At 40.8% G+C, this 19,716-nt stretch overlaps 1 protein-coding gene across 1 annotated transcript; it reads right to left on the bottom strand.

The window, feature by feature from the left end:
* Positions 1-286: 286 nt before the first annotated feature.
* On the bottom strand, positions 287-17,954 carry SERPINB13 (serpin family B member 13). Its single transcript, XM_079109394.1, has 8 exons — positions 17,922-17,954; positions 16,428-16,595; positions 15,868-15,924; positions 7,151-7,279; positions 6,653-6,770; positions 5,051-5,193; positions 4,701-4,856; positions 287-3,276 (listed from the first exon to the last, which is right to left on the bottom strand). The coding sequence occupies exons 2-8, from the start codon at positions 16,590-16,592 to the stop codon at positions 2,872-2,874; spliced, it is 1,173 nt and encodes a 390-aa protein (XP_078965520.1). The 5' UTR covers positions 16,593-16,595; positions 17,922-17,954; the 3' UTR covers positions 287-2,871.
* Positions 17,955-19,716: the final 1,762 nt, after the last annotated feature.

Raw genomic sequence — 19,716 nt, 5'->3', positions numbered from 1 at the left:
ATGAGAGCTCTGTCATAACCCACAACAACAACCCAGTCCTTCAGCCACTCTGTCATCTTCTCAGAAGCTGAGAGCTTCCAAAGAATGTAACATAGGCAGTGGTTCACATCTGACCCAAATACTTCTATCAATGTGACTCGTCATCACAGAAGTCAAAACTCCATTGCCCTACACTGACTGCAGAAATGAGCAATTGATTCTCTGTCATTTGGGTCTTTTCCTCCCACCTCTATTCTCGGAGCTCATTCAAATGAGTTTGTGTTCATTTATAAACACAGCCTTTTTTTTAAGTATTTTTTAGATGTTGATAGACCTTTATTTTATTCATTTCTTTATATGTGGTGCTGAGAATCGAACCCAATGCCTCACACATGCTAGGTAAGCGCTTTACCACTAAGCCACAACCCCAGCCCTATAAACACAGTCTTATGCATAGACTTTGATCAATTACACTGAACTCTTACCAAACCTCACTATTTTGAAACATGTGAATTATTAATTCATAAATCATCTCAAATGGGAACAAGAAGCAAGAGATTCATTTGAGAACCATTATTTAAGTTGAAATTTTTCTTAAGGTTTACTTCTGAGATTTTTCTCTTCTTATACCCTCAAAGAAAGAGAGCTTCTCTCTCATCTTTAAATGAAGTTCCAAGATCCATTTCCACCCCCTTCGGCAAAATACGTGACTGAACGGGTACTGTGATTGGGCAGGCATGGGCCAGGTGACCGATTGAGGGCCTGCCCTATGTGACTGGCAACTTACCAGACTGGCACCAATTAGCACCCAGATTGAGTTTAAGAAGTTCCCCTGCTTGTGCCAAATTGGATGTTGCCCAACTATGTCTCTTGGCTTTGTAAACAATATGAAAAATAACATTTAACCAAATTTAAAATTTTAATTTTAATGTAATTTAATATTAAAATTAAAAGAAACCACAGACTGAAGAAATATTCATACATCACAGATTCGATAAAGGACTTATAGCCAAAGTGTGTAAAAAAGTCTTTAATTCAATAATAAAGGAAAAAGACAAACTACTCAATTTTAAAATGAGCAAATGATTAGAATATAAGAAGACGTACAACTGGCCAATAACTACATTAAAAAGATCAACTTAATTAATCATGGAAATGTCAATTAAAACCACAATGGGATACATCTCCACCCACTATCAGGACTGTAATCGTGAAAACCTGGAGCGCAGGGATGTGGAGAGAATGGAACTTTATACACTGGGAATGTAAAAAGAGACTAACACAATCCAAAATAGTTTGCAGTTTCTTAAAAAGCTAAACAAATTATCACATAAATCTGCAGTGACACTCTTAGGAAACTACCTAAGAGAAATGAAAACCTGCGTTCACACAAAGACCTGTACACAAATGTTCATAACTCATAACGGCAATGAGTGGGACCAAGCCGAAGGTCCATGAGCTGGTGTCTAGATAAATAAATGCATCTTTTCCACAAAACAGAACAATATTCAGCAATAAAAATGCATTAAGACTCTGCACATGCTACAATGAACTCCATTATCTGTGTAGTTAAAATGCATTAAAAATCTTTAGAAAGCATCAATACCTGCTACGAAAGGATGAAACTCAAAAACATTAAGCAAATGAAGGAAGATACACAAAATATGTCTAGTCCCATTTATATGAAATGTAGAAAAGAAAACATTATAAACAGAAAACAAATCAGTGACTGACTGGAGTTGGAGATGGGAATGGGCTTGAGGAAAGTTTTTAGGGGTAATGGAAACCTTCCAAAACTGGATTTGGATGACGGATGCACAACTCTGAAAATTTACCAAAAATCAATTAGCTATAATTTGCAATATACACGAATTTTATGGTAGGCAAATTATTTCAGCAAAATTGTTGAAAAATAAGTCAGTAATGCGATCTTACTAAAAACTAATAAAACAGGCTCATAATGAAGAGCACCAGGAAAAGATTCAAAGTTTTTTTATTTTTAAAAACGTTTTTCTTCAAGAAAATACCATTTGGGGACCAGGAATGTTAGAGTGTTTGCCTGCTATGCAAGCGGACCTGGGTTCAGTCCCCAGAAACTCAAAAAGAAAATAATACCATTCGGTAATATCCATGCTTCACTCAAAAATTAATAGAAATACATAAATGGGGACAACTACTCTTCTAAAAGTTTGTTCAAGTATTTATTTACTTTCCAAAACCTAAAATAGTGACAATGTAAGACACTGATGACTGCAGCATCTTTCTCCTCGATCATCACATTCATTTCAAATATCAAAATGTTTATGGAACTGAGGGTAATAGACTTCCGGTGGAAGGTGAAAATAAAGGCATCCTCTCCATCTGGAATATTGTTTCATTTTGCTCTGGCCCTTTGCATTTTAATTATGTTTGCCTAATGTGTTGCCAAATTCTCTTTGCTATGTGCAGTTTACCACAATATCTGTTGAGAAAGAAAGAAGTAATGCATAAATTGAATTATTGTTATATTTTTACTTGTATAACATGCCAAAATAGTAGAACCAGAGAGACCCCCAAAATCCCAAGAAGAATCCATTCTCTTTATCAAAGATGACATTTCTCCCCACGGACGCACAAAAATTTACAAGACGTTGATTTACTTTCAAAGGAGACCAAGGGGGAGTATCAAGGAGTGTGGGTCTGAATCACATTATGCACGGCACAAACGAAAGGCAGTTTCACTTTCAAAGGAAAGTTCTAAATACCCACTATTACAGTCATTAAATCACCGATTTAATGTTAAGATGGGAAGGCCAGCAACTCAAATGTAAACGCACGGACGATTTCCAGGATCCTACTCAGGCTCCAAGCCTGCTTCTTGCTTTAAGCAACCACGTCACGGCCATGACTTTCTTAGGGAGAAGAAAATCTGCCGAAGAAGAGGATGCTGCTGGACTCACGGTGCCTGATGAAGAACAGGAAGGGGTGGTTGCAGTGGACTTGCTCACAGCCCAGGGCTGAAGAGACGATGTAACTTATGCCGGTGGCCGCCGTGGCCTCCGCGCCTTCCTCGGTCACCTGCACGAAGGACCTGTGCAGGAACTTCTGCGCCTGCAGCCCAGAGCGCAAGCACATCCCTGAGTAGTCGGCGCCCAGCTCGCTGAAGGCCTCCTCCAGCCCCACGGCCACCAGGACCGGCTCCAGGTCGTAGGTGCCCTCCACCTCCAGCCGGGGCAAGCGTAAGTTCACCCTCCTTTCCTCCATGTGCCCGGGACTAGTCCACTCTATTAATTTCTCCGGAGTGATTTGATCTATAATCTATTTTTAAAAAGGGAGCGGGGGAGCAGATTAGCACGATTATGGATAAAAATTTAAAACAGCAAGGTCCTGATTTGTATCAGAAATTAATTTTAGTAATAGAAAAACTTCATTTTACCACGTTGTTGTCTTTATAGAGCAGGAAGTTATAGTTCTCTCTTTAACTTATCTGTGTGCATAGGAAAACCCAATATCATTATTTGAAATTTTTAAAAATTAAAAATAAGTTATTTCTTATTCTAGCAATTTCATTTTTTTACTATCTCTCCAGTCTTTGGATGTGCACATATCTATTTATATAGTTGCAATCACAGTGAATGTCTGCTTCATATAATTTAAGTTTTTCACTCTATTGCATACCTTGCCTAAATACCTTCAAACTGCTAGATAATATTCCCACCAAACTGATACATTCTAGCCTACATTCATCTCTTCGTTCACTTTACAAACATTTAGTATGTACCCAGCATTTTGAGAGATGCTGATAAATACTGTAAATATTAAAAATGGCAAGTGCTATGAATTTCGAACTAGGTATCTTGATGTGTTCAATGCTGAAATTGTAGATTTGACCCAAAGGGGCAAGTTTTGTTTTCTGGATTATTTCCTTAGGGTAATTCTCATACCTGACATTTTTGAATAAGAGAATAAATACTCAACGCTCTCATACATATGGCCACTTAGCTCTTCCAGAATATTTCCATCTTATAATGCTACTAGCAAGGTTTCACAGCCCAGACTGAATCTGGTATTTTAACCATACAGCAGCGCCCATTTACTGAGTGCTTTCTATGCCTTTCACCCATTGAAGGCTCCATCTCCCTCATCATACAACACTACCTATGAAGCACCAGGAAACCCAATTTATGGCTGGGAAAACACTGAAGTTCAAGAAAGATTAGAAGTTTCAGTGGTCAGAAAGCTACTAAAGGAATAGGGATTTGAAACAAAGCCCTCCTAATGTGCAGAATACAGGACACTCGCCACATTCATGTTTTAACTGCAAAGTGGGTAAATCTAAATCAATGGGTTCTAGACTAAAGGTCAAAAAGGAAATTCGAAAGTTCTGAAGGCCTACTGAACAATATCCAAAATTTGGTATAAGAGCGTATGTGATTTTTTTCTTCCAAGAAAGGGGTCCATAGATACCAACCATTTCTTGGAAATGTGAGGGAATCTTTAGAACTCTCACAGAATCCTAAATGTTCCTTTTAGCTCATCCCAAAATATCTGAGTACTGGTTATTCCCAGTGAGCCTGATACCATCCAGTGCTCCTCTTCAGAGCTCCACCTGTGGCGGCTGCACAGAGGGAGAAATCCTCTACCGGGCACCGCCAGGACCAGCGGCTACCCAGGCGCCTGCTTCCAGGCTCACCGAGTGCAAGTGTGGGGAACGAAGGCGATAGGGAGACCAAGAGGCTTACCTTCTCCAGACCCTCTATGTCGTCAGGCAGAAGCACAAACATGCTCAAGTCATTGTTTTTATATGGAATTCCCACGATTTTGGCCTCCAAGTCCTCCAGGAAAATGAAACTAAAAGAATGGCACTGTTCCATCATCCACACAGATTTGCTGGTGTTCTGGAACAAATTCACAGAGCACAGCAGGTCAACAGTCATGAGACCAAAGGCACAAGCAACCAAGTTAGCTCACTGAAGTAGTTAGACAATAATAATAATAATAATGCTAAAGATCACAAAAGGAGCATTCACCAAACATGACTTTAGATTTTATACTCCACGTGTAACCACGTTGCATAAATAAAGAACCATACCTTATTCAGCCAAAATTCCTCTTCCTTGGTATTCTCTTTCTTAAACTCCCTATCCCACTGCCCTTTAAAATAAACTGTGTTTATCAACACCAACTTGGTGGAGCTGCTAAGAGAGCCTTCTGGAAACAGTTCCTTGATTTTTTCTGCAAACAAACAAAAAACAGAGAAGATTGGTCCATCTTCCAGATTACAAATGACATGTGGCAGATAGGATGCAGGCACCCGTGACTGATGACTGGAAACTCAGCCAGGTCAGCACCTGCAGGCCTTGCGGGCAATGGGTTCGCTGGAGAGCCGGTGGGGAGGTGGTCACTCTGCCCATCGCCTGTTTATCCCACTGGATAAATTGAGGTTGATGGTTAAGTGTCCCGGCTCTGGGGTCAGATTGCCTCTGATGGCATCCAGTTTTGCCTCTTATCAGCTGAGGAATCTTGGGCAAGTTATTTAAGCTCTCTGTGCCTCAGTTTCCACATCTGTAAAATAGGAATAAAACCTGCCTCACAGGGTTGTTGGAAGGAATAAGTGATTTAATATGTATAAAGCCTCAAGCACTATCTGGCACATCAGAAGCACTTGGTGAACTGCTATTTTTACCTATTCAACGTTGCTCCCACCTGAGATTGAGAGATTGCTGTTCTATTAAAAATGGAATTGATATTTGGGGCTCTGGGTTCAGGCCATCCAACACTAAATTCTGAAAAACACTGTTCAACCAGTCTTTTGATAGACCCCTTATTTTCTGATTCTTTTAAGTTTCTTTCTTTAACTAAAACATTTTTTAAAAATGGGTTCTGTAATAACAGCAATCTCCCTGACAACTGGAATAAAAAATGCTAAATATCAGCTATTGTTTCCCAAAGTGAATCTCCACATTAACTTTCCTGTCCAGTATCTCTTGTGTTTTTGACTCATACTAAAGAATAAGAAGCGGGTAATAGGGTGAGGAATTCATCGAATTCTCTGATGTAGATGAACATTGTATCATCCCTGCATGACGCCCAAGTGCAGATGAGGCCTGGGCAGCCCCAGCTGTAGGTAGCAAAGGCAGGTCTGAGAGGGACAGCTAAGTGTTTCTCACTTCACAAAGAGAAAGAGAACCCTCTGTGACATTTACACTTAGGGACCCAGACTCAAAAAGAGAGGTTCTGACATACAGGAGAGAAGATACTCGAGACATGCACAGGCCCAGTTTCAGGAACTCCAGTGGTATTTTTTTTTTTTTTTTTTTTTTTTTTGGCGGTGCTGGGGATTGAACCCTGGGCCTGTGCTTGACAGGCAAGCACTCTATGAACTAGCTATATCCGGCCCCCTAGTGGTATTCTGATGCACAGCCATGTGCAAACTGTCCTCCTAGTGTTTCACACTGCTGGCCTCCTGTGCTCCCCGCCCTGGTTCCCCTTGAATCTGCCCATTTGCTGTAACCATTCCACTCTCTGCAGCGCCCTCCCGCTATGCCCAGCCCTGCCTGTTCAACCCTGCAAAACCTTCCCAAGCCCCTCCCAAAGCTTGTCCACCTGGCTTCCACGCAGTGCCAAGCCCAGGGCTTCACTCAGCAGATAGTCAAGAAGTCTTTGTACGACCAACCACCCACCCATACTCTACCATTTGTTTGGCTTTCAACCCAGGAATTAATCTTCTTTCGACTTTCATCTGCTGCATTTATAAAATCAACAGGTTCCAGAGATGCATGGTAATATTTTTCAACATAATCTAAGTATTTCTTTAGGAAAAACAGGAAAGAAATAGAAAGAAGTTTAAAAGTCAATTTGTCAATTGCCAACAGCTCTAAATAAAATCATCTGTTGATTAGGACAACTAATGTCAAGAGAGTAATTTTTAGGTCCTGGGAAAATCACTTTAAATACCTCCACACACAATTTTATGCAGATGCAAGAGGATTAATGAAAAAAAAAAATCATGTTCAGAATGCCAGAATTTAAAAGAAACTGAATGTCTGGGGTGCAGGTGAGAAGGACCATCAGTGACATGGGTGAAGTCAGGCAGCCAACTTAGGTGGCATGCCCCAGGACCCACAGTCCTGACGGGCATTTGGCCATTCAAACTACCACTTACAGATGTGGTGGACACAGCAAAACTTACTTGAAGGAAGAGGAATGTTTTTTCTCCAAACAGCCTGTTGGCTATGTTCAGTTCATAATCATTAGTGACTTTGCTTATTTCAGTCAAAAACCTTTGGAATTGGTGATGGATCTCTTCTGTCTTCTCAATCTTCAAAATCAAGACAAAAACTCAGTGGGTTATCTTGGCAAAGGCAAGCCTAGATCCTCCTTCAAGAGGATTTGACTACAGGGTCTTCCCCTCAGTTGGGCACCCTTGAGTGTAGTTTGTGGGTTCAGGGTGACCCCCAGATGTCACTTAGTTTTTGCATGAATCATATGATCCTATAAGTCATGACAAGTTTCAGCTCCACAGAGAAGCCTTCTCCACCAGCCCAACACCACAGATCTTTCTGTTCTGACTCAGGTTGCATTTTTGGTCTCAAATGTAATTGTCTACTAAGTGTTTCATACATTGTTTGTATCTGCCCACAACACTCTAGGCACCTAAGGGAAACATATGATTCCCCAGATAATTCTTATTTGCCAGAATTTAGAAATTTCTGTTCTAGACAGAGAGTGGATTTAAAAAAAAAAAGTGACTCTTGATGAAATTAGTAACCATTTGTCAGAACTATTTGTAGAACTAAAATGAGCTTTATCACTGTCTCTGGAAAACAATCAAACTTTTCTGGACATTTCCTACAGCATCCATCAGTTTTCTGATTGAGGGCTGAGGTATGTTCTATGGCAGAGCTGGCTCACCCAGAACACATCTCCAGAACAAAGAAGAGAATAGTCTCATTGCCTGTTTAGTGGTATCTGTCTGCTTTAAATCACAGTGGATGCAAAGGAGAAGGGTTTTAGTTTTGAAGTGGATGACCCTTTCCTGATTGCACCTGAGAACAGAAAAGCCATCTTCCTCTAGAATATGAGTCCCATGGGTTTGTTGATTTGTTCCTTTGTTTTGTCTCTTTATTTCATTATTGGCTGTCTAATGCCCAGAGTTGCCTGCAGCAAATAGACACTTCATTATTTTTTGTGAATAATGAACATTTGAAGACTTTCAAATTGAAAATGTAGAAGTGTGCTGCTCTCACAAAATCTAGGATGCCAAATTTGACCTTCAGCTACCTCCTTCTACTATGAGCCTTTGGAGGCTGGCAGTCTTTCCTTGCTACTCAGGCTGACTTGAATATGCTGTGAGTAGATCAAGGTATTCGAGCCCTTGGGATAGAGGCAGCTGTACTTCTCCAGTGAGTTGGTTGTGACTGAATTAGCCTCCATATGAGGGAAGAGAGGAGGGGTGTTCTGGAAAAGTGGTTTGAGGTTTGAATTTATACTATCTCTGCAGTTTAGGAAAACCTCAAACTAAGAAATTAACCTAAAGTGGCCCTACTCCAGAAAAAAAAAATTATCTTTATTAGAAAGATAACTACATCACAGGCTGTACAGGAGTAAAACAATCAGCCAAATATGATCTCATATTCCAAAGTTATAAATCATAAATAACAAGTCCCAGATCAAGAATTAGAGAAAAATAGCAAACAGCCGCAGCAGACCATAAGGAAATTAGACATTAACATTATCAGCTATCACATTTAGAAAAAAGAATACTAAGAATGTTAATTCCCCAAAATTATTAAAAGTAGGTTTAAAAAACAAGTGACTAGCAGCAGTTTGTAGGTTGCTTTAATAATCAAGTACAGATTCTAGAAATGAATATTCAATAAGTATTAGAATTAAAAGCTCAATTCAATGAGTATTAAAATTAAAAATGAATGGAAGTGAATTAGAAATGTTTAACTTGTGCTGCGCATGGTGGGACATGCCTGTAATCCCAGCAGCTCGGGAGGTGGAGGCAGCAGGATAGGGAGTTCAAAGCCAGCCTCAGAAACAGTGAGGCACTAAGTAGCTCAGTGAAACCCTGTCTCTAAATAAAACACAAAAACAAGGGCTGGGGATAGGACTCAGTGGTTGAGTGCCCCTGAGTTCAATCCCTGGAACCCCTCCGAAAAAAACGTGTTCAACTTATTAAACAGCTTGTTAGACACTGCTAAACTACTGAACGAAAGATTGAGCTGAGAATTTTCTGAGAATGCAGCACAAAAACAAAGTGATAAAAAAATATGTATGACTTGAGGAGGCCTGGACAATAGAATAAAAATCCTACCTTTCTTTCAAAAGGCAAGAAAGGAGAAAATGTAAGGAAGCATTGTTCAAAACATTAAGTATCTGAGAATTAGCCAGAATTAAGGAAAGGTATAAATTTTCATATTCAAAACACATGGTAAGTCAAAGTCATAGTAAATAAAAGAAATCCACACCTAAAGTTTACACAGTGGTAAAATTTAATAACAACTAAAACAGAGAAAACTTAAGTGCATTCAGAGGCGGGTCAGCTACCAACAAAGCCAATTAAACCAATTTATCAACATCAACATTAGAAGAGGAGAATGGAATGGTATCTTCAGAGGGTTGAGAAAAATATTAGCCTAGCATTCATCGCACAGCTGAACATCCATTCAAAAACAAGTGAAGCAAACCCAACCTGACAGCGTCTATGATATGTACAACTCACTACCGAAACTTCCCAAGGTAACCTCAGCAGTGGGGCAGGATAGGAAGCTTTCCCATAGAAACACCAGCTTTAAAATAGATAAAGACAAAATGCCTGTGGGAGAAACCAGAAGCCAGTGAAGAGGTTCCTGTTCGCACAGGTGAGTGCAAAGCCAGCCCCTATAGGAAAAGGTCTTGACGCTCATTCACCAGAGCTCCTCCCCAGAGCATGGCCTCCTAAGACAGGAAACTCCCAACTCCTGATTCTCCCCTGAGGAAAGAAATGGCAGAGGAGAACATTATGTCCCCTATCCTGACTTTTAGGGGAGCTGCCTGAGAGTCTGGTCTCTGCTCTGTCGGAATTCAAGTCCCCATAGGAACAGAGCCTCAGGTTGCCCACTGACAATACAAGTGATCAGTGTGCACCAGAGTCTGCAGTAGCATATAAAGACAGCAGAGGGCGCTCCCAACTAAAAAAAAAAAACTTTAACAAATTAAATCACAAAGCTGAGAAGACAAGTCCCCAGCGAAGGTTTGAGGGACTCCAGATTCTCTAACTAGGCTAATTGAAGAAAAGCACTCCCTATACTAAAGCAGACCATAGGAGAGATGGCTAATTTTTTCAAATGCCAAAGACCAACAATAGATAACAAGGAATACTACAGAACAAAACCCAATCAATGAAACAATCTCCAAAACTGACCTTAAAGAAATAGAGGTATATGAATTACCAAATGTTCAAAATAACTATCAGGAGGACACTCAATAAATTAAAACAGAGCACAGAGAGACCACCAAACAAAATCAAGAAAACAGTGCGTGAGCCAAGTGAGAATACTAACAGAGATGGAAGTGATGACGTAAAATGAAACAAATGCTAGAACTTAGGAATACAACCAATTGGGAAAAAAAAAATCATTAGAGAGACTCAACTGCAGACTTGACCAGGCAGAATAAAGAATCTGGGAGCTGAAAGGCAGGTCACTCAAAATCACCAGGACAGAGGAGAAGGGGGAAAAGTGAAGAGAGCCTGAGGTAATTATTGAACTTTATTAAGTGGAAAAACACATGCATCATGGGAGCCAAAGAAGGGAAAAAAGAGAAAAATACAGACAGCCTGTTGGGAGAAATAATGGCTACAAATCTCACAAATATGAAAGTGGATATACAAATTTGAAACTCAGAAAACTCCAACTAGGATGAAGCTAGAGATCTCCATCGCAGCACAACATAACAAACTGTCAAAAGGCACAAAGGGAGAATCTTGAAAGCAGCAAAAGAAAAGCAACTTGGAACATACAAGGGAGCTTCAATTCAATTATGAGAGAATTTCTCAGCAAAACCTTCAAGACTATAAAGGAATAGGATGATGTATTTGATATACTTAAAAAAAAAAAAAAAAAAAACCACCAACCAAGAATAGTGCCTCCAGTAAAACTGTCCTTCAAAAATAAATGAGAAATTAAGACATTCCCAGATAAACAAAATCTGAGAGACTTTATTGCCACCAGAATGGAATCTTTCAGTGCTGGGGATTGAACCCAGGGCCGCATGCTTGCATGGCAAGCACTCTCCCCATCCCTGGGGTCTTTCAAGTTTAAGTGAAGGGATGATAAAGAGCAACACAAAACCATATGAAAATGTGAAGTTTCCTGGTAAAAGTAAATATATAAACACTTATAGGTTCCTATAGCACTGTAATATGCCCGCACAAATCACTTTTAAATATGATATGGAATTTTTTAAAGCATAAAAAGTAATCATAAATCTATGTTGATAAATAGACAATATATACAGAGGTAAATTGTGTCATCAACACCATAAAGGAGGAAGAGCCAGAGATGTAAAGGAATAGAGTTTTGCATGTGATTGAAGTTAAGTGGCTATCAGCCTGAAGCAAGAGATTGTTATATAATTGCAATGATAACCATAAAGAAAATATCTATGGAATACACACAAAGGGAAGCTGAGAAGGGAATCAAAACATATCTTTTTAAAGAAATTCTCTAATTAAAGAAAAACACTAGGCCACGAGTTTTAATCCATATTCTACCCAAAAAATTAGATGAGTTTCTGAATTATATTAATTTTTTCAGAGAACAGGAAAAGAGGAAGTAATTCACAACTCATTTTAAGAATCTAATATTGTAAGATATAAGGCCATCTTTCTCTCCCGCGATAGGAATTTCCCACCTCCCAACGACCTGTCAATCTGTGTTTCCCCGCCTCTCATGTTACAGGAATTTCCGGCTTACGTTGCTTCCTGCCTCCAGCATTACGTCCCACTATGTCATTGGCCCATCAGTCAGTCTGTAAGAATTCTCCTCCACATTGGTTCCTCTCAGCCCGTGAAGTTCCTATGTCTGAGACGAGCCATCCGCTATCTCTCTCTTTGCTTTTTCTCCCTTCCCCGTGTAGACATGAATTCTCTGCGCAAATAAATGGTTCCTTGTATGAGACCTGTATCTGTGGAGCGTTTCTGGGAGCTAGCGACGAACCATATTGCACGCCTCTTTTTTCCAGCCTAACAAGTATTACATTGATATCAAAACTGGACAAGAATAGTACAACATTACCAATTGATCTCATTTATAAAACACCCTTTTAAAAAACTCTTAATAAAATCATAGCAAATTCAATCCAGCAGTGTATAATTTTTAAAATATCATGACCAAGTTGATTATTCTACACATGAGAGAGTATCTTGCCATTAGAAATTCTATTGATACAATGCACTCCATTAGCAAGGAAAAAGTCACATGATCACCAATAGATACAGATAATACAGATACGTATATTACAGATGACTGGGAATTTATAAAGTCAGGGGATTTCAAGTCCTACTCCCCCTGGACAATGGTATAAAGTGAACCTGTATACACTGCTGAGGAGATTGTACTGTACTATCAACTTAGCAAACAACTTAGAAATATTTAATAATACTAAACACCCCCGCTCTCAGGTTTACATTATCAGCTGGTATTGTTCAACAGAAATATAAGGCGAGCCACTAATGTGAGACACACATGCAATCTTCAGTTCGCTAGTAACCATGTTTTTAAAAGTAAGAAGAAACAGATGAATGGATAATACATGGTATACATACACCGTGAAATACTCTAAGCCACAAAAAGAATGAAATCCTGTCACTAATGATGATGCGAAAGAACCTGGAGAATATTCTGTGGAATAAGCCAGACACAGAAAGACAAACACCGCATGATTTCACTCATATGTGGAATTCAGAAATGGTGCTCTCACGGAAATAGAGAGAGAATGGCTGAGATGTTGAAGGGGAGGCAAGGGAAGGAAGATGTTGGTCGGAGATATGGAATCATAGTTAGAGAGGAGGAGTGTGAAAAAAAAATGCCCTGAATAAGCAAATGTTTAAACGCGTGACAGTGGATAAGTGACTGCCAGGGCTGAAGGGCGCAGGGGAGAGGTTAGGCGATGTGGTGGGGGACCAGTGGAGAATGACTTCTCCTGGTCTTGGCATTTCTTTCATAGGTGACAAAAATGATCCAAAACAGATAGTTCACAATGATCTGTAGCTATAGTTCACAACTCCGTGAGCCTACTAAAAATCATCAAATTACCCACTTTAGGCAAATTTTATAATCTCTGGATTATATCTCCATAAAACTTTTTAAACAAAGTAAAAAAGAAACAAATGAAATAAATTTAATATTATATTTTATATAACCCAATAATACCCAGAATGTCATTTCAACATATAACTACAAAATATTAATTATGGATTGATTAATATATAATTACTAATTGTGTATTCATTGCATATTGTTAATTACATGGAATTAATTATATAAAATTAGTTGCATATTAATATATGATAAATATCATATTTACTTCAAGATGATGTGTATGTAAATTAGTGATTCATTTCTCATACTAAGCTCTTCAAATCCCACATATATTTTACACCAACAGTTCATCTCAATTCAAACTAAATACATTCCAAGTGTTCAATAGCCACTTGAATGGCACAACATTGGGTAGCTCAGGACTAGACAAACCCTCACCCAGGCAAACCAGGGAGCTGACAAGGGTCATCTCAGCATCATTCGTAGTGAGAAGGAAGGAAGGAAGGAAGGAAGGAAGGAAGGAAGGAAGGAACGGAGGGAGGGAGGGAGGGAGGGAGGGAGGGAGGGAGGGAGGGAGGGGAAGGAAGGAAGTCACTCAGCCCCCATCAGCAGAACAAATCAGTAAAGACCTGTAGAAATGAATCGACTGGGGCTACAAGTATCCACCTAAAATAGTTGAATCTTGTAAACATAATGTTGAACCCAAAACAAGTTGCAAAGAGTAAAGAACAAAAAAGTCTCCGCACAATGAAATTGCAAGTGTATGGGAATAATGAACATCTAATTCAAGGCAGCAGAACCTCCCCTCTCCAGAGACAAGGGATGTGCTCAGAGAAGGTACTCAGGAGGCACCAGGGAGTTTAATGATAGTTTGTTTTTTATTCTGGGAGGTAGAATTAAGGGCTGTTCCTTGGATTATTCCCTATGCATTTTGTATATATGTCTTGAGATTTTATCATCAGTGTTTAAAAGCAAGGTTCAGAATACTCTGGTTGCATGTGATAATCAAATGGTACACATCAAGCCTGTCTCTGGGCAAATCACTTTGTTTACCGCTTCTCCATCTAGTCATGAGATCAGAGTAGATGCCCCTACTATGTGTTCCCATCCTACTGTCCCTTCAGTCAGCAATTCTACTCTTCCTCGTACCTCTGTGGCTTCCAAAATAATCCTGGAGAAGGGACAGAGCTGCCTCACAGTGTTGTACAGGTTGTGTCCACACAAACCTGGGATTCAGCTCCCACCCAGCCACCAAGCCCTTGACCATGGAGAGGAGCGCCTATCTAAGGAACGCGTCTGTGTCTAATTCACACAAAGGTCCCGCGAGGACTCTCACGCTCAGGAGGGAACATGCTCTGGAAACAACTGCTTGCCTCAGCTGAGTGTGCGTCGCATCAGCCACCAACCCAACTCTGTTGAGCAAACCCAGGAAGGAAGCCTGACTCTCTGTGCTTGCAGATGAGCCTCACAGACAACCTGGCCTTCTGGAATTATGAAATGAACAGCTCGTACTGCTGGTGATCTGAGCTGATTTTACGAGGGCGTGGAGCTGGACTGTGACAACTGTCAGAGCAGTAGTGCCCTTCCTGAGAACTCTGACCATCTCCTGAGACTAGCCCTGGCCTGCTGGACTTCATCCCTCCCCCATATTTAGGCAGGCTGAGCCCAGCATACGAGCACACTGAGCTGGAAGATGCTCCGGGAGATCAAGGGTCCTGTGCTAATATTTTTTTTAATAAAATATCCAAAGTGCCAAAACACGAATGAAATTTAGTGATAATATCACCTGCTACTACCACCACGCCGGGGAGTTACCAGTGTTTTCCAGATCCTCTACTGGATACTTCAGAGGCTCAAAGAAGATAAATAACTTGTTCAAGGTAGCATAGTTAAGTGATTGAGTCAGCACTTGAACCCAAATTTGTTTAACTCCAAAACCCATCCATTCTGCTGTGGGTGCTTTTCAGCCTATTAGCGCTCACAGAGGTGATTGTTCATTAATGTTTCTTTAATAGTAAGTGTTTATTAGTGTTGAAATCTAGTGCTGTGGTTCTGAAGTGATTTGTCCCCTGGGAGTTCATGTGCTGGAGTTCTAGCCCCCAGTGCAGTGGTGTTAAGAGGTGGTAGTCCGTCTAAGAGACCCCGTGAGAAGTGGTCAGGTTGCTCAAGGCACTCAGAAAAGGTTAATGCTAGTCTCACAAAGAAAGTTACTTCCCTTGAGAGTGGTGGTTCTGAAGCAAGGTCAGCTTGCAAACGTGGTCCTTTCTGCATGCAGCAGTGTCTCTTTCCCCTTATCCACCATGTTGTGATGCATCCAAGTGGCTTTCACTAGAAGCCAAACAGATGGAGCCACCCAGTTTGGACTTTCAACTTTTAAAATTGTGAGCCAAAGAAAGAAACTCTTTTCTTTATAAAGTACTCAGCCTCCAGTATTTTATTGTAGTAGCAGAAAATGGACCAATACACCTAGCAACATCATTTGCCTACAGTGATTATTATTGCTTGATAGTAAGTGTGAAGTGTCACCTCTTTCATTCTTTCCCAGTGATGCCACATCTACTAGGGAACCAAACTGACAATTACAAAGCATGTGTCCCACCTCTTTTTCTTCAACCTGTCTTCTGGAGATTTCGATGTCTTTTTCAGAGTAAAATACCTGATAGGGAGAAAATATTGCCATGGTCAGAACAGAGAAAACCTCACAAGGAATCAGTCAGGGGGAAGTATATGCTTGTTGAAAAGACCTCAATGGATGCAGGTGACATTCATCCCCTTGCTAAAGCCCTAAGGAGGTCTAGGTTGCCCTGGTCTCCTCACAGCAGCCTCTTCACATGTCCACACATGCATTCGTCTTTGGTGTCATTTATGTCAAGTGGGGATTATATCATTTCTCCCAACAGTTTTTGCTTTTCAGGTTCTGTCTTTAATTATGAGAGTACTGACTTCCAACAGGCCACTCACTCAGCACCGACCCAAAGGAATGTCAAGCATCAAGGAGCAGATGGCGTGATGGCATTTGGAGAGGGCAGAGAACTTCCCTGACAGACCTGAAACTCCTCCCTGTCTTCGCGGCCCAAGGTCAAGGAGCATGTTTCCAAGGCAATGCTCAGAGGCTGGTCCCCAGAAACAAGCTGGCATGCAGAGCCCAGGAAGCCCTACCTTCCGTAACTGGGCGGCCGTGGCTCCGCGTGTGCCCAGGAGGAGCATACCGATGGCGGTGGACATGCCCACGGGGGAAAAGAAGATGTTGCCGTCATTTGTTTTCTTCAGTTCTTTGAGAAGATCGAGCCCCAAGTGGATGTGTGCTGTACCGAGCGACTCCATGACCTAGAACAGCGTCAACGGTCGCACTGAATGTTCGGACATTGGAGCAGCTGGTGCGGGGGCCACCAGCCTCCTCCTGCATTGACCCAAAACATAGGGATTTCCGCCCTCTCGCTCCAGGTGGTGGCTGGCTGCTTCCCCCCTTCTGTCAGCCTCTCTTGCTGGGAGACATGAGTCAGCTGGAGGCTGGCACCATCGGAGCTCTCAGTTAACACCTTAAGGGTTTTATTCTCTCTTGTTCTCTGTCAGAACCTGCCTGCTCTGCCCCCACCGCCTCCCCCTCATGCTTGGCTTCTCCAGGCAAACCCAGCCCTGCCTGCCCATGCCCGGCTTGTGCAGGAACACAGAGCCCAGGGGCAGAGAGTCCCCACTGGCCTCAGGTCCCAGCAGTGTGCTCCTAGCAGCCCCAAGGACAGTGAAGCCTCGGGTCCTGTCTGCAGCTGGCGCTTTCTGTTTCTCAACTGAGCCAGAATCCAGTCCAGAGAATAGCCTCTGCTTAAACTCCAGCCCACAACCCCAGGAAAACTTGAGTCTGGGTGAAATTTTCCTGGAGGTCAATGAAGTGTCTCTAGTAGTGGATTATTAGGTGGAGTGGAAGGGTTTTCTTTTTTTTATTTGACTTTTTTTCTGTACTTTTTCAGGCTTGCTCAGTAAATATCACTTTTGTTATCTCACTTTTTTTTTTTTTTATTTTCAGAACTGGGGATTGGATTGAGAGGTGCTCTGCCACTGAACTACACCCCAGACCTTTTCATTTTTATTTTGAGACAAAGTCTTGCTAAATTTCTGAGACTGGCCTCAAACTTGTGATCTTCCTGCCTCAGCTTCCTGAGTAGTTGGAATTATGGTATGCACCACCAAGCCCAGAACAAAAAATAAAAATAACTTTTAAGAATCAATTAATCTCAATCAAAATAGACAAGTAGAACATGCTTTACATTTTCTTAATCACCAGCTACTTTGTAACTACTTAACAAAGACTCTAAGAAGAACCCAAAAAAAAGAATAATATAAATGCAAAATAAATTAATGCACATAATTTGGGGACCTGGGAGGTTCATCTCTGCTAAACATTCTACGAATGCTATTATGGCTTCAATATCAACCTCAGGTTTCCTTACAGGGGTTCCTCATAGGTTTTACACAGAAATAAAATGAATTAACTTAGGTTAAACAAGATTAAGATACATTGTTATGGTCATACAGGTCTGAATTAAATAAAGTCACCTCAAAGAAAGTCTATGCACAATAAAAAATACTTCTTTCAAAATGACAAACATTCATATTCTCAGAACACAGAAGTCTTGAGTTAGCTAAGGAAAATCTTACCTGGCTCTTGGAGAGACAGATGTGGTTGCACAAGCAACTAGGAAGCTTATGTGAAATGAGTAGCTCAGATCTTTCATTTATAGCTCTGCCTCTGCCTCTCCCTAGTCATTACAGTTTGCATTTCCAGTGAAACAACATTTGGTTTCTCAATGATAATTTCCCTAATAAAAATAGCATGCAGGGTTTATGACAGACTGAGGATTCAATTCCTTATATCTTTATTCATGGCCCTGAAGTCATTCATTTGAAGTTGTGAGCAGCTGTATATCAACTATAGTTCACATACTATGCACTTCAGACACAAAGGGAATAAGTAACTTCAATTCTAACTTCTCCAAAATCCCTTAGAAATTTTTTAGGGGGCCGGGGCAGGGGTAGCTGGGGATTTAACCCAGGGGTCAACCCTTTTTATTTTTCATTTGGAGACAGTATCTCACTGAGTTGCTGAGGGCCTCATTAAGTTGCTGAGGCTGGCCTTGAACTTGCAATCTTCCTGTCTCAGCCTCCCTCGCAACTGGGATTTCAGGTAGAAATTATACTTTTGGATATTTTATATTTTATATTTTTCAGATCTCTTGAGCAAAAAGGGATCCAAATTAACCACTGAAAAAAACAAGACTAGAGGTGGAGGTAAAATGTCCAGGTCAAGTGAATTATGACCCATGGGTGGGTCATTCCTAGTGAGACTGGAAATAACTGCACCTGGGAAGCCCATTAAAATATCTGGGGGAACTTTAAAAAAAAAAAAAAAAATCCAGGCTACCTGAGACAGCATCTCTGGGATGGGAACCAGGCATCCAAATTTGTATCACCCCAGGTGACTAGGTTGTACAGCCAAGGTTGGGAACCACTGGTTTATATAGTCTGATGAAGACATGAATTAAAGGCATACTTGACTTACCACGGATAAGCAGTCATGCCCTGACACGCCATTCTCGGTGATAAAGTTAGCTGTACGATTGCATTATTTCAGGGTGCCATGTGCAAAGAAGAAAATGAAAGAAAAGCATCTTGCTAGAAAAGGACCAGAAAAAGGAGCATGTGGCAAACACACATACACACACACACACACACGTTATCATGTATTCTGTCCATTCATTTAAAAAACTCATTTTAATTCATTTGACCAATACGTATTGAGTCCACACTGTACCACGAACTGTGTTAAGTGCCCTTAGTGTGTAAGCACTCGACCTCCCTGATTTCAGGAAAAGAATATCACCAAACAGGGGAACAAAACTTCACAGGAAATGACACTTCCAAATTCCAGTTTTTCCTGCCAACCCTGGGGCATTCCTACTGGTTCTGCTAGTATTTGGATTCATCTAGCTTTCGTCTTCAGTAAGGGTGTGAAGAGTCATCCTCGTTGCTGAACAACTGCAAGGGCATCTCAGCTCTCCCCTCTGCCTGAAGAAGAGCAGCCCAAAGCAGTGGCTCCGGCTGGTACTCCACTCAGTTTCCTTTGAATTTTTTCTTATTAAGGCTCTTTAAGAAAACTCAATGCAGTATTTAATTAGCGGGTTTTTTTAATTGTCACTGAGAAATATGCAAATTGAGTAAAGTTTAGAAAGAATTAACAGTTATAGAATAAACCCTGGATGCCAATGAAATGGAAATGTTAGTTTTAAAAAACAGCATAAAACCTTGAGTTGATAATAATGCTCTGTGGGGGACCACTCTGTCACATCCCATGTGGATGAGAAAAGGGTTAACTGCTCAAGGAGGATGTTGGCTGTTTATCACTCAATTACCCTAAAACTTATCCACTCAATAAACACACAGGAGCCAGTACTCT

The sequence above is a fragment of the Sciurus vulgaris genome (genome assembly GCF_902686455.1).
Source record: "Sciurus vulgaris genome assembly, chromosome: 13".
In the NCBI taxonomy this organism is placed as follows: domain Eukaryota; kingdom Metazoa; phylum Chordata; class Mammalia; order Rodentia; family Sciuridae; genus Sciurus; species Sciurus vulgaris.
The sequence above is the reverse complement of the archived record's forward strand: the minus strand, read 5'-3'. Positions and strand labels throughout refer to the sequence as shown.

Excerpts from the sequence above, each read along its gene's own strand:
- SERPINB13 (XM_079109394.1), bottom strand. The coding sequence starts at position 16,592 with ATGGAGTCGCTCGGTACAGCACACATCCACTTGGGGCTCGATCTTCTC. Across the intron at positions 15,925-16,427 it reads CGGCCGCCCAGTTACGGAAG|GTATTTTACTCTGAAAAAGA; the intron begins GTAGGGCTTCCT and ends TCTCCCTATCAG. Across the intron at positions 6,771-7,150 it reads AAACATTCCTCTTCCTTCAA|AAATACTTAGATTATGTTGA; the intron begins GTAAGTTTTGCT and ends TTTTTCCTAAAG.